Consider the following 15730-nt stretch of genomic DNA (forward strand, 5'->3'; position numbering starts at 1 on the left):
ACATGCAACCCAAACCCATAGGTCAGTGCTTGAGATCCCCGAATTGAGACTGAATGCTCCAGTTTCACCATCCAGATTTCAGAGAGAAGATGTAAAAGGTCAGCAATGAGTGAGGTGAATAAAGTTTGCTTCATTTCCTAGATGCATAGATTTTAAGGCCAGAAAGCTTCATGGGATCTTTGCCTCTGCTGTCCTGTACAACACCGTCTAAAATCCTATCAAGTCAGTCCAGCAGGAGCCCAATAAAGCATCTTCCAGGGTGGCCTTTGCTCTCTTGAATTGCAAGACTCCCTGACATGAGACTCAACCACTTCCCTTAACAGTCAGTTCCAGTGGCTAATTGTCCTCCTTGATTTTCTTTTTGCCATATTTCCAATCTGAATTCCTGTGGCAATAACTTCCCACCATGGTTTTCTTGTGCTTTTATCCAATAGACTAAAGAGCCCATTAGTACCTGTTGTGTGCTTGTAATATGGATAGATGGGGCAGCTCTAGCAGCACAGGTGCGCTGCAAGGAGCATGGGGTTGGGCCCTGGAAAAGGATCTATTCACAGAGGGAACAATCTCGTACTGGTTCCACCTGAGTTAGGCAGATCTCACTCAAGAAAATGGCCAGATTCACCACTTGTTTAGGAAAAAGAAATGCTTCTCTAGTGGGTGATACGGGCTGTGGAGGCCCCTGGTGTTAGTGCCAGGTGCACTACAGGGTGTAGAGCCTTGGTGTCCAGGAAGGGCCTTGGCCTTCATTGGGATCAGAAAGCCTGGCAGCGAGTGGTTTGGCTGCTGTTGTCGCATCCTGAGGGTCTGCTTCCCAAGCCATTGTGATGTGCACATGGAACGTGCATTCAGAGCTGTTGGGTTTGCTTCCTTTTAATGAGAGGAGCCCCGGGGGCTGGGACAACCTTGGTATCGAGTGACCTGGGTTCTAGTCCCAGCTCTGCGCCAGTTCACTCCATATCCCAATTCCTCCATTTCTGCATCCTGAAATGGGGATCTGAATGCTCTGTGCTCCCTTATGAAGCATTAGGAGTTTGGTAGATGGGGCATTATAGTAGAAGGGAGTATTCGTTTTCATTGCAGTGGGGCCTAGAGACCCCCTGCTGTCCCAGGTCCTGTACAAATGAGCTTAAAGTGTGAGTTTGAATTGGCTCCGTCCACTTCCATAAGCCCTTTGGTGCTGTACCCCGTCTCTCCTCTGCCAGGAAGGTGAGGTAGATGCCACAACCAGAACTTCCTGGTAACTTCTGTCATCTTCATTTCAGCTCTTTGAGGCCATTACTCAAAGGCTGATTCTATATAAATACAGTGGGAGGTTTCCAACTTCCTCCATCGCTTATGTGGGGTCATTTGAGGCAAGTCAAGGACCTGACACCATCACCGGTGAAAGGCCCTGGTATTTCTGCATCCCATTATCTATTCTTCTGGCTCCTGCATCTATTATTTTTACAGAATCCTAGGAAAAATTATGTTGAAAATTACATAGATTGGCAAACAGGGTTTTTTTTCTCTTCATGTATCTCTATTGTGTGCAGATGAACTGCTGTGGTTTTTCTCTGTGGTAACTGGGATTAGGCCAGTTCCTAAGGAGTAGCATGGTGCATGCTTTTCAATTGTTTTTGTTGCACCACAATGGATATATAATATTAATCTCTGGCTGTCGTGGGAAAGTCAGTCGGTTAGCAGCCCTGGTGCACTTTCATGTTTGAATGGCTGCCCAGAAATTATTATGCCGAAGATTATAGCAAATGCAGCCTTGGGCTCAGCTCCTAGTATCTAGACCGTGCCCCTGGGAGCTCTGCACCGTGGAGGGCCTGCTCTGTTCCTTATCTCCTTCTCTCTGCTCTGCTTTGCCCTCTTGACTATACATAGTAATTCACATGGTTTGTATGTTTTAGCCTGGCCTTTGCATTGTGGTGTTTTATTCAGGATGGGCTCTGTGGAAACATTATTCCTTTGTGCTGTGTTCTGCCTCTGGTGTAGTAACAGCACAAGCTGCGTCCTGCATCTGTACTCATCATGTTGTACCTAGACACAGTATGTACTAGGATTGAGCAGTATGATCTGTCAGCCAGAGCACAGGGTGGGGAAGTCTTTCGTGGTAGTCCCTGTTCTGACGCAGACACTTCAGCCACTTGACTAAGGCCATAAGAGGAGTCAGTCAGGAATACTTGTCTGGGTAATGGTCCCTGCATCCCAAAGCAATGGTCTAGCCACAAGAAACTACCTCAGGCATCTAAAGCTACCCTTAGGAGCCATCAGGGATGTTGGTGGAGGTTAGGAAAGCCTGGATGGCTGAGGAAATGGTTTCTATACTAGTCAGTGTGAGATGCTCAGGATGCTGCATTTGCTCAGGGATTACCTTGCTGCTGTCTTTTTGCCATTTTAAACAGCTTGAGTGTTTAAGCCTATTGTGCATGCTTCAGAAGGCAGCCCTGCTCCTGTAATCCTGCAGACCTGCTGCTAATGACAGTTTGAAATAAAAAAAAAAAAAAGCGCACCTTTGTTAACTGTGCTGCTATGATTTGTTTTTATACAAAGCTATTAACTAAATACTTACCACTTCAGGCCGTGTTTGAGATGAGCTGAATTAGTGGGATGGGTAAGAGGAGGGGAAGGCAGGGAAATGGAAAATGGTTTCTTTTAACTGGCCTAGAAAACATAGCATCTGTATCATTTTTGCTGCAGGTGACCTGCTGAGCATAGTGACTGTTTGCTGGTACCTCCGGTAAGAGTTGTAGGCAGATCAGCATTGCTCACTATTTGAAGCATTAAATAAGAATCTATTTTCTCATCTGTTATGTTTGTCAAAATACTGGGATGCTACATGGGGAAGGGGCTTATATAAAAACTGTAGTAGCTGTTATGAGAGGAAAAGCGTGTGTATACAACTAAAAAAACTGTGGGTCTCTAGGCAAACAGAAAAGACTGCAAAATTATATTGGCTTCAGTTCACCCACTGTGCTGCAGAATGGTGCAGAAAAAACAGGGACAGTTCCAAATGTCTGATGAGCAAAATCTCTCCAGACAGTAGGGGAGACAGTAGTGCCCACCGATTCCTCTGTCTAATGAAACGAGGGGCAGACACCGATGTGCTTATTTTGCTCTGGTTTTTTTTAATGAGATTGAAAGCAAGCACTGGCGGTTGCAGAAAGTGGCTCAAGATGTCGACATTAAGTTGGTTAGAAAATGTAGGAGAGAGGAATTATACCATGATTTTTAAAATGTTTCTTCTTGTGCTAAACGGCCAGAAATACAGTTGGTCAAACTGTCTGTTTCTGGAGATCTAAGTCAAGTTCATTTTTTGGGTTGTGTTATAAATATTATAAATAATGGGTAAAACGTTGTTCGGTGCGTTTCCTGTTGGTGACCAAAACACTTTAGATGGCGAAGGTTCCCCCGTCTAGGATCTGGTTGCTACTCCTACCCTACTCCAGTTAACACAGATCATTGGTGTTGCACCAATCAGAGATACCGAGCCTGGATCTCTCAGGTCCCATGATAATGTCCTAACCACCATGCTAAGGCCTATCTTTGCACCTGGGCAGAATGAGACCACTCACTAGCTTTATCGCTTTCATGCTCTGTACAGTTCTGTACCTGCATTCAGAGCCATAGGCTATAAAACACGGCTGGATGGCTAGCCCAGCATGAGAGACCCTCCTTCTCTTGACAAAAGAAATGTAGATCTTTTGAGAGATATATATATATATATATATCTCCTTGCTATAGGAGCTGCTCAGAGATGAAAGAGAGCCTCATCCTGCCTCAGCATTGCCGTGTCAGTTCAGATTAAGGAACCCATCAGTTTGCGTGACTTGTACCTTTGAATGAAGGTTGAGTTTATGAATTGAAAAATTGAGCTTCTAATGAATTAACATTGTAGGCGCTTGGACAGAATGAGTGGAGGAAAGAATAGAAGATGTCTGGCAAGATACCTTATTCAAACATAACATCCCAAATTACAAGGAGTTGTCACAAATGAATAGATTGGTTCTGGGAACATCTCGCTCTGTGCGCACGACAATGCACCGGAGTAAAAATAGTTATTGTAGGAATAGGTGCAAGCCAACCTCCATATGTCTAAATGGGATGGCTCTACTGAGTACATGTTAGCAGGTACTGATGAGACTGAATATAGCAGGGTTCCCGGTGTCTTTCTGGGTGTAAATCCAGTGTGGTTTGCTGAAATAGTGCACACCTTGACAGTTGTCAGAGTTTGTAAACACTTGAGATTTTACAAGGTCCTTTACTTTGTGGCAGGTGATTGACTGCAGAGCTGGAGTCACCTTCAGTGGGCCTGAACACGCACCCTCTGTATGCCATCCCCCTTAAAACAATCTTGGGCTGGGCACACAAAAGACATAGCAGCCAAAATGGGTGGCCTCCCTGGCAAAATGTCAGTCAAAACCCACAGGAGTGGGTCTCCAAGGAGGTGCTGCTCAGTTGTCCCAGCGCCCCTGCAGGTCTTGTCCACGTGACCGTCACGGTTTGAGTTGAGGGACATTCTCCTACTTGTAAGCAGCCTCGGGTTCCACCCTGGTGCCTCCGAGTGTGGGGGGAATCATTTATTACCTTGGCATTTGTAATAAGGGCTGGCTCTGCGTTTTGTGCCGCTCTGGGCAAAATGAGACAGGCAGAGCCCCAGCTGGCTTTCCCACAGGTTCAGTATTCTCTGATTTATACTATTGCTGGACATTTGTTTGAAGTGAAAAGGAAAAGGTCTGATGTGCATTTCAATCCTGTACCTGGGGGTAAGCAAGCAAGTACAACGTGGCAGGAGAGGAAGGAATCTGAGCGACGCCATCTTTCCCACGTCCGGTTGGAAGTCTTGAATTGCTGATTTGTGGGCTGGATGTTTCCCCTCTACTGCCCTTTTCCTCCAGTGAAATTCTTCTTCCTTTTATGAGGGGAGCCCCTCTAAGTCGTCATTGCTCTGGAGGGTGCAGGGAGCAATGGCATTTGGACCGATTTGCAAAGGACATGCCCAACCTATGGAAGGAAGTAGGCACGGCAGTGCCCCAGCTAGGACAAAGGGCATGCAATCAGCCCTCTGGACTGCATACAGGAGCAGCAGAGTAGAAAATAATAGCAAATACCTTCAGGGTTAAACATATTTTAGCAACTCTGATCTTTCCATCCCAGGGAGAGTCCAGCAGCGCCCCTGATGCTCTGCATGCTTTCCATGGTCACTTATTACGATAGTGCTGCCCGCTCAGTAAGTTTTGTTGTCAAGCTGTCACTGTTTAATAGCAACTCTCAACAAGACACTGGCATTTTTAAAGGCCAAATCAGTGCCTCTGACAGCAGTGGTTTTTTATAGGAATAAAACTGGTGTTACATGGTTGTTCTGGGATAAAGGAGAACAAGTGTAGAGGGAGCAGTTTCCTGCACATCAGCATTTCTTCTCCTTGATACAAGTGTCTGAGTCCCGTTGTTTCAACTTCTTGTCTGATGCTGAAGGAATCAGGCCCGCGTGAGAAGAGACGTGGCACTTCGGAGATGGAGATGTGCAGAAGAGGATGGGACAGAAGGAAGTTCCCGGCATTGACTATAAGCATTGTAGAAGGATGGCCCAAGGGATCAGTCTGCAAGTTGATATTGCTCACAGGACATCCCAGGGAGGGAGGCAATGATTCCATGAAAGCACAGACTTGTATGAAAAAAGAGGTTCCTGCCTTGCTGCAGGGAGGGAGACCTGGAGAAAGGGGTCTGAGTTGAGGAGGGACTGAGTCTGGAAGAATGGCTGCAGGGGATTAGCAATGCAGAGTGATGCCACCATCCAGCTAGTCACAAATTCACAGAAGTTTAGGGCTGGAAGGGACCTCGTGAGATCATCGGGTCCAGACCCCTGCTCTGGGCAGAAAAGACTGTGGGGGTCAAATAACCCCACCAAGATGTGCATCCAGGCTCCTTTTGAAGATCTCCAGGGTAGGTGCCTGCACCACCCCCACTGGGAGTCTATTCCAGAGTCTGGTCACACGAAACGTGAAGAAGTTTTTCCTTGTATCCAGTCTGAAACCTTCTTCTAGAAGTTTATGACTGTAGTCTCTCACAGGAGCCTTGCTAGGGAGTACTGGTCTCTCGTTGTGTTCACTAAAAGTTTTTTGCCTCCATCTCTGCCTGCCTGCTACCGCATTTCTTGCTAGTGGAAAAAAAATCCTACGAAAATCCAAGGGAAATGAGACTTGTGTGGGTTCTTGGACTGAGGGTACCTGTGTCCTACAGCACTGCCATTGACCTCTTGGGAGATGCAGGACAAGTCACTTCCCTTCCCTCTGTGTCTTTCTCCATATGTAAAATGAGGTATTGATACTGACCTTGACAGTATTTCGCTTTAGGTCTAAATCTGGGAGGTGTTGAAAATGAGGGGCTTGATCCTATAGGATATCAATAGAAGTCTTACCACTGTCTTACACGGGAGTAGGATAACATGTTTAGTTTCTGGATCAAGCCCTCTGATGCTGGTGCCGTAGGGGTAAGGTAGAGACCCTGCGTGGACTTCAGTGTCTCACAGCATGCAAAGTGCAGGGCCTGCGAGACGGTTGTGAAAAAAACGCTAATCACCGTATCCATCGTAGAGACTGAGGATGAGGTTTATTCTGTCATTTTGAAGGACATGCTGACCAGAAACAATTGGGTCACGTCTCTAGCTACATATAACATTTCCTTTGTTTAATAGGTTTTGTTGTACGTTCAAATCGTGTCTTGATAAATGTTGTTTTTTTTTCCCTTAACCATCCAGCACATAGTTTAATTTAGTTAATAAAGACAGCTTTAATATGCTGTTTGTGTGCATAGTTAATTGAATTCCAATTTCCATCCAAATTCAGGCTGACACAAATTACAAGCAAAAAAAAAAATTAATCATCCAGTAAATAAGAAATGTGTCATTCACCATTTTCCAACATAAAAAAATGTAAAAACAAGGAGTTAAATGTATGTAAAGCTACATAATTGTTAAAATAAATATTTATAGATGCAGTGCATCCTCCTGGTTTAGCAAAAAAGAAGCAACTAATTCATTGTGAAGCCTACGTTTTGTTAAATAATCAGCCTGATTTGAAGGTTGCCAACCAGTGAGAATCAACATTTCCTTGGGAAAATAACTAAAAAGTACAGTTGCAGAGCTAGATTAAAATTGATTATTTAAATGAAGCTTCCTGCTTGCCGATTTGAAATCTTGATTGATTTAAATCACCGATTTCAGCCTACTCTGGTGTACGTGTTGGTGCCGGTGGATCCCTGGGCTCAACTGAAGCAGCCTGGACTCCAAAGGAAACGTGCTTTGAAAGTGGAATCGTGCATTCTTCGCCCTCCTTGAGACTTGGTGCAAACAGCCAGCATGTGTTGCTGAGCAGACGGGGTCTCTGACTTTGTTCCTATTTCCCAGGATGAATTTCACAGGGATCAAGTATGCTGCGAAATTCAGGATTTGAGAACTCCAACAGGGAAATGATTGTTTCTTACACAGCCTCACTTTTCTGCACTGTTTCACATTTCTCTCACCCACAGGAGAGCTGCCGTTGTAGTTGAACTGAGACCCAAATTATAGGAAGAACAAGCCCCCTCTCTATCTTTTAGGCAAATGTATTATAAGGGAAGGAGGCTTCTCTGTATTTCTGACACCGGGCAGGATGAGGATCTCAGCCCCCTGACTCTATCCCATGATGGTGGAGGTCTCGTGGCATATTTCCTCTGCAAAAGCTCCCCATCAGGAGTTTGTCAGCAAAAAAGCTCCTCAAGGAGGTATCGCGCTCTTTCCTATGGCAGTCTCCGGCCCTGATTTCATCCTGTGCTTGGTGGTGGAGGTGTTATAATTCGTGTGGCCATTTCTGAAGGCCGAGCCAAGTTCTGGGTGCCATGGCCAGGTGCTGTATACGGCTCCCCAGGATCTTATGGTCATTTCATATGATGAAACAAAGCTTTGGGATTCAGTGAGTAAATGAACTGCTGCACAACCACTGCAGTAGTGAAGGGGCCACGTTCAGCGTCGTTAGCAGCACTCCCAGCGCCTTGCTGTTGATGAAGAGGGTCCGATAGCCCATCTGGCTCAACTGGCTGAGTTTGTTAGTGAACATCATCTGTTGGTGATGCCACGGAAGCATTTCTTATGGTGGAAGTACCTTCTGGTTTGAGTAGGTCTTAAACTGTTAGTGACCGGGATGCAGTTAATAATGCTGACTATTGCCATCGCACCTTTTGCAGGCAGGTCCCGTAATGCATCGTGAGCGTAAGAGTCAAATGAACATGAGTTTAATCTCCACGCCACAAGTGGAGAAGCTGGGGCAGTGTGAAGTAACTTGACTAAACTCACAACTGGCTCAGTGTTAATCACAACACCACCCATGGCATGGTTTCATGATCATGTAAAGGCAGCATTGCTATTTCCAGGTTAGTAACCAACAGCAGGAGAGCATTCCCTGAAGTGCAGTAACTTCATCCTGGACCTGGCTCACAGAGGGGCTCTCGGTTATGAAACAAGATCCCCTGCATGTCTGAACTTCACAGAATTGCTGCCCTGCCTTCCAGCGAGTTCTCACCCAGTGCTACCTCCTAGCTGCTCTGGCAGGGGGGTTTCCTCAGCCCAGTGGAGCATCGACAGAAGAAGGCATGGACAAGCCACCTCTTCCTGCCATGTGTCCAGAGCTCAGTGCCTTGCGCCGTCTCCCCGTTAGGCCCAAATGGACATTTTCCTTAGACAGAGCGAGTCTTCGTAGGGAATTGCAGCAACAATGAGTTCATCCAGAGCAGTGGACTCCGGCAATACGCGCAATGCAAGTATGGATCATTTAATGTTTGGCCACCGTGAATATCTTTAGAGATGTAATTCTGTGTGAAGGCCAGCAAAGTGCCTGGGGAAACGTGGCTCCAGCCGTGGGTGCTGAGGCCTTGGAGGCCTGGCTCTGCACTTTCTGGAAATCCTGGCTCTCCATGCTGTGCTTAAAACATGGTTGCACGGTTGTAGCCGTAATGGTCCAGGAAATAAATGAGAGGCCAGGGTGATTTTGGTGATACCTTCTATAGGACCAGCTGTATAGTTGCGAGAGGTGCAAGATGCACATTGGGGCAGAAAGGCAGGGCACTTTGAAAACTTGCTTAATCTCTCACAACTGTACAGGTGGCCCTGCAAAAGGTATCACTGAAAATCCTTGTTTCTCATGCTGAGGCGTGGCGTTTCCATGAATCCGTCTGCTGGTTCGGTGGCTGGCTGCAAGTCTCTTGATTCTGTTGCGTCTTCTATGCAAACATTCATGCAACTTGGAGCAGAATATGGATGTGAAACCGAAATCTGGGGTGATGAAAAGTTCAGCACTTTACACGAGCATTTTTTTTTCCTCATTGCTAGCTGTAACAGAAAACACCTGGGAGCAGCATGAAAGACATTAATAACCCAAGCCCTTGTCACAGCCAGCAGCAGCTATTGGAAATGTAGAAGAGGTCCCCTGATACATTATGTTTCATAGGGTGGAAAAAAAAACCCACCCAAAAACCTTGTGGATTTATATTAGATCTCAGACTAGCTTCTGGGAAAGCAGGTCAGAGACATCTCAACAAAGCCCTGGTGTTTGCTGCAAGGGTTTATCTGAGGAGAGAGAGCGAGATGTGGAATTAATTAGAAGCTTTTGCACAGGGCCGGTCTCCACTGCAAAACCAACGTTTCGGAGAACGATTTACATTCAAGTGCAACTCCACACCTAAGCGTGAGGAGTTCATAGGTGGTATCCCCATACCAGACAGGGAAGGCGGAGGCATAGTCAGTCGCGTCTTAGTTCCAGACAGGGGTTTTGCTCCACGTGTTGTTGCAGCAAGCTGAATGACTGCAGCCATTAGACAGGCTCTCGTTGTGTCAGCCTGCTCTGCTCAGAGGTGGGGCACAGGCAGGTTCTGGGCTTCTGTTTTGGAAGAAAATTAAAGGTCAAAATGCCGCACGTTTCATCAGTCCCAGTGCGGAGTAGTGTTTAGTCGTGGCAGTGCTGCAGCAGCATCTGACTTGTTGTATTGGATACCAGTGCCAGGCTGATGCGGAGGCCTGCCATACAATTTGCATGAGACCCCAACTGCTTTCCTCTTGTCTGGAGCTGGAAAACGGGTGGCAAAAGCTGTTTTGGAAAAAAACAGAGCAGGTTTCTTCAGAGTGCCCGTTGGTGAGGGGAGAGGGAGCGAGTCTGCAGTCAGAAAGCCAAAGGGTGTAAAAGCCCTGCCAGAGCTACTAAACCCCAGGTGCAGCCTGTGCTCTAGACGGGGTCCGGTTTTGTACAAGGGAGGAAGCTCCCCCAGGAACGAATCTCTAGGCGCCAGGTGACAGAAGGAAAAATGAGGGGAAAACTGGGACTTCAGTGTGAAGGGTGGCTAAATTAGCAGCTTCTGGGTTTTTGCCTCATAGCTGGAAAGGTCACGTGCTATCTGGAAAAGCTGCAGACATCTTGGACTCTGGAATGGGCCATAACTGACTGTCCCCTATAGAAAAGTCCAGCAGGATGTCAAGGAAAATGTTCAACTTTCCAGAAGTAATATCTTCTGCTCTGTCCCATGTGTCTTTGTAGGGAATGAAGTCCCAGATACAGAATCCTACAGCCACTGTAGGATTTCATCCTCCTCATATAGTGAACATATGTCAGGGTATGTTTTCTGTACAAGCTTACGAGTTTCCTCCCTCCTCAGCTTATAGCCAGATCTTCAGCTGGGTGGAAATGGGTATAGCTCCTGTGTTTACATTGACATGGGTAGGGATCTGGTCTCCATGTGCACAGGAGCACGTGCTCGGGTTTCTCTCTTACAGTCTCCCCTTTCAGAGCCGGTGCCTTCCCCCTGTTCAACTCTGGACATGTCCATCTTCTCACTCGCACACATCTGTTGGCTTCAGCAAAATGCCTTCTCATTTACACTGGAACGAGCAGTGCGAGAACTGGACCCGTTGTAGACAACAAGTGCTACAGTAGGTCTGAGCATTGCCGTTGTTGGAGAAGAGCAGCCTCTTGAGTTCCTGTTACTGTGGTATAGTTTGGACATTTCCCTCTCCTATACCCTTCCTCCCAGTACTTGACTGACAGTAGACAGATCCCCTGCATCCTTCGTGGGTGTTTGAAGACCTCTGCTGTTTAACGGCACAAGCTCCGGCATTGGCTAACTCAGTAGCCCTGCCTCCCTTTCCCAGATCTTCATGAGAAAAGCCATCATTGTCTTATAAGATGGTTGTACCTTTTACAGGAGTACACATGTTTTCAAATCCTAGAAGGGGCAGGCCTCCAAGATGTATGGCTTTGTGGCTGAGCAACAAAGCGAGCCACCCCAGGAGACGGGCATGGGGTCTGTGGCACGACAGGTGATGGACTAAGTGTCTGTGGTAGAGGAGATGAGGAATGCTTTGCCTACACAGGCTGGAGAAATAGCCCGATTAAGATGGTTGTTTTCTGCAAACTAATGGCTGCGATTTAGAAATCATACACATTAGACCTGGCCTCCTGAAATTCTTTCTTTGACCCGGCCTTGTTAGGCCAAGGAGCTGATAGAGCATTCAGATGCACTTGGAAGAGAGCCAGTGTCCAATTACATCCAGTGCCTAATGGCTCATAACTTATACTGCGAAGGAACAGGGCAGCGAGATCCCAGTTGCTGGGAGAAAGGTATTCAGTGCCCTTGCTATCTGGTGCTATAGACTGCTTGATTGGGGATGCAGAGGGAAGGGAGCATTGATTTTTTGCTCTTGTTCATGTGGCATAGATGTTGGAATAGCATTGCAAAAGCCCAAGGTGGCTTGGAGCCCTGATCCTCGCTCAGATCCTCCAAGACGGATCAGTTTGGGGATAGGATGAGGTCAGGGTCAGCCTGGACCTTGAATTCCTAGTGACTGGCTGATTTGCACAGCAGGCTCCATCTTACTGTACCCCTGCCGCACGTTCAATGTATTAAATCTCCATGTTTGTTTTCAGGGAGGCTCCTGCAATGGACATTAATCGGGGCTTGCTTTTTGCTCTGTTAAATAGCAATCAATGCCATTGAAATGAGTGGCACAGATTTTCAGTTAGGAACCTAAATTTAAGCTCCTAAATCTGTACTTGGGTATCGAGATCAGTGATCAGACCTGAGACAGGTGCCCTCGGTCAGGGCTGTGGAGGGCTTTTGAAAACCTGGGCTTTCCTCTAATGCCTAAATACAGATTTGTGAGCCTGCATTTAGGCACCCTGTGTAAATGGCAGTCTGCATCTCTCTCTGACTATGCATCATCCAGGAAAGCCCCTGCCTGAACACATATCCCAAAATGTTTTTACAACGGCATTTGTGGAAGTCTTTGGGCTTCTTCCAGCACAACAGATGCATGCAAAGTTAGCTGCTCTCTTAAAGACCCCCAAATTCTTCCTGAGTGATAGCACGTGGGCTCACAGCTCTTGAAATTCTGTTTTGAAACTGGAGCCATCACTCCGGTTCTGAAGACGAGGCAGCATCCAGATGGACTCGACTGGCCCAGTTGAAAACTCACTGAAAAGGTTCTAGCCTGGGGTTGTATCTAGTCTTTTAAATGTAGCTCCCTTCTTCTGGCACCGACTGCCAGCTTTGGAGCCCCTTAAAATTCACCCCCAAGGGGCCGCACCACTCTAGCATCTTCCTGTTCTTGGATGATGCTATATAGCAGCAGACAATCATTTACTTGCAATGCACACTTCCTCCAGCCCCATTTTAAAATAGGAAGGTGATTGCCTTGTTAACGGACGTTGCTGTGATGCCGACCCATGCCGGGGGATTCGGGGGTCTGGTTTGCAATCCATAAGGCCCCTTGTAACACTCCTGCTTTCATGTTGCAGGGCAGACACCTGTCCAGGAAGAGCAGGGAGTAAACTGTTGGGCATCGGAAGGATTAATAGAAAGGAAAAACACTGCTTGTAGAACGAGGCTGTTTAGTGCTTGCTGCAACTGAATCTAATAAACCTTTAGCCTTTTATTCTGTTTGGTCCTTTGTCCCTGCAGCTCTGTCTGGCAGTGAATGATATTAAAGTGGTGTGGTCAAGAGAAATGAGACTAGACAGGAATAAAACAGGCTGGATGCAAGGGCTAAAAGGGCAGCCTGTACCTTATTGAAAACAGGAAGGAGAGATAGTAACTTCCAGCAAGGGAAGTGGAGACTTCCACAGGGAGGCTCTAGAGGGGCAGATCCTGGCAATCCTGGCACCGTTTATGTCTCCCACAGCAGATGGAGCCCTGGGTTTTCTCTGGAGGTTTGATACAACCTGGATTATTTTTTAAATGTCCATCTGGGGGCAGGAAGGGCTGGTTTCATGGGCATGTTCCACCTGCTTTCTATGGCTCTGCTACCACAAAGCAGCTATTACCCTGGATTAACTGGCCACTTACACCAGATGCATGTCTGCTGGCAGGAGAGTTCAAAGCAGCCAATATGCCAGTGAGTCCAGTCCTCTGTTTCCATTTGATTATTACCTGGGCCTTTGCTTCTGACATCACTGGGGGCAAAAGAAGACCATTGTCCTAAATAGGACTCAAAGTTGCCAGCTATGACATCTGAGCACCATGCCCTAAAACAGGGCTGGCACGGGCGGTCCCTGTGTGTGGCACTTGGCAGGTTGGGGAGGGGATGGGGAGCAGAAAGGAGAGCGACAGATCGGGCAGGGGAAGGGGATTGGAGTGGGGCTGGGGAAGGGTTCAGGGCTTAGGTTTTGGTATGCCTGCCAAAAAAGATTGGCCTTGAAAAGACATCCATAGCACTGCTCAGCACGGTCAGTTTGCAAATGCTGGAGTGATCTGCGGGGAGACATGCGCATGCTCCAGGAGAAGCCAGACAAACCCAGGGCCTGCTGCAATATACTGGATGCTCACAAGAAAGGAACAGCAAGCAGGAGGGGAGAACCTCTGCTGTCGTCTGCAGGTGTATAAAGGAGGAAGGGTAATCTCCCACAGTGATTGATTTGTGGTCAGGTTACCAGGAGCACCCATCCATCTAACTGCCTGTTCATCGATCCTGTCTGCATCCTCTGGTCGCTGTTTCACTAGAGGCAGAGTGTAAACCTGTTGCACCATGTCCAAGCCTGAGCAGTTAGCTCCCTTGTTCCCTTCTAGGAGGCAGTGAGGAATTGATTGCTTTGCGATGACGTGGGCAACTCTTGCCGTTCAGCTCGGTTCTCCTGGTTTCATTTGACATCTCTCTAGAGTATCTGGGAGCCAAGAGTTTGGAGGGTGGGGAGAGGGAGACATGTTAAAAAACAAGCCTGACATATTTTTGGCATTCATCCTATTAATGATCGAGAGTACAGAGGAGGGGGCCTGTGAATATAGTGGTGGATTCCATCTCCTGACATCTGCTGGCACCTGCAAACTCTACAATGCGAGGTTGGAAGGCATCGCTGAGCCTGACCCATTTCCCCCAGGGCGTTGTTTTGTCTTTGCAGAGTCTGAACGCTCTCCCCTGCTGCAGGACCTCCGGGTGGGTAGCAGGTTCAGTTTGTCACTGGCACCTGCTGCTGCATAAGGCCTGCAAACTTCAAAGCAGCATAATGTACAATATAAAATAATCCTCCACTCCTTTTGGCAATGCTGTGCTGGTCATTTCTGATACCAGCACGGATTCCTAACCTTGCTGGGAGGGTGAGGTAGTGGTACATCCCTGAGCTTGCAGGGAAAGCAGGGGCTGCACATGCTTGAGCAGCTGTTGCCCTGTGTGTTACTGCACTGCCAGATTCCTAGGGCCAGCTCCGTTCTTTCCTGCACGCTCTTGTTTCCTCATGAAAAACCCTCCTACCCCAAGCCTGGCATGTAGTGGATCTCGGGGTAGGACAAAGTCCCAGGTAAGTCAGACCTTTTCACACCCCTCTACATGGGCCTGGTGCGAGGCAGAAGTGACTCAAAGCACCCACGGCAGGCTGCGAGGGCCACTTTGGGATGGAAAGCCCAAAGTCCAGTGCTGGTTAGGAGCAATGAAGCTGTTGCTTGGAGCCCTCACGTTCTGCTCTTCCAAGCGAACCGCAGCGGGGAGAAGCATTGGTGCTTTTACTGGAGATGACTGACTTCTAACCATGGTGCATACATGCGCTCTCTCTCTCTCTCTTTTCCAGCCTCTCTGCAAGTGGATATTGTTCCAAGTCAGGGGGAGATCAGCGTCGGAGAATCCAAATTCTTCTTATGCCAAGGTGAGGGATAGCTGTGCTTTCATCTCCATTCATGGAGGCCCCTTTGGGAAACCTGGTTAGCATGGTACAGCCAGGGAGAAAGCCTGTGTTGTGGGTGTGGCCAGCAAAGATGATGGGTATGGGTGTCCTGGGACAGAACCAGCACGGACCTCCAGGGAGAGGGGGACGCTCCAGTAAGCATCTGTAAACAATGAAACCTACTGAGGATGGCCCATCAGCCCAGGCAGAGCAGCACACGGACACCTCATTTCACAGCATCTGCCCTCCACTTGATGGTACCCCAGAGACCTTACTTCTGAGACTGAGATTTTCAAAATCACCCAGGCTATTTCTGTCCCAGTTTCCAGCATTGTGATGGGAATTTGGGAGCTGTGTCCTTTATGCATCCAGGAAAATCTCTCATCTCAACAGTCAAGGATTGTAATTCCTCCAGAATCCTGCCTTTTTAATGACTTCTCTCCAGCACCCAGGTGACAGCACCTGGACTCACAGTAACTACTCCGTCCATTCTCCTGGGTAGCATTGTGGAACGCTGCCCTCTTCTACATTGCCCATGCGGTACCAGACAGCCTACGCGCTGCTGGATACAGGACGCT

At 47.6% G+C, this 15730-nt stretch overlaps 1 protein-coding gene across 1 annotated transcript in view; it reads left to right on the top strand.

The window, feature by feature from the left end:
• The window catches only part of NCAM1 (neural cell adhesion molecule 1), a 216892-nt gene that overhangs the window by 133752 nt on the left and 67410 nt on the right, over positions 1–15730 (top strand). Inside the window, 1 exon segment of the mRNA XM_025207638.1 lies at positions 15060–15134. Coding sequence (XP_025063423.1) covers positions 15060–15134 — 75 coding nt within the window.

This window comes from Alligator sinensis, unplaced genomic scaffold (genome assembly GCF_000455745.1).
Source record: "Alligator sinensis unplaced genomic scaffold, ASM45574v1 scaffold1241_1, whole genome shotgun sequence".
Taxonomy (NCBI): domain Eukaryota; kingdom Metazoa; phylum Chordata; order Crocodylia; family Alligatoridae; genus Alligator; species Alligator sinensis.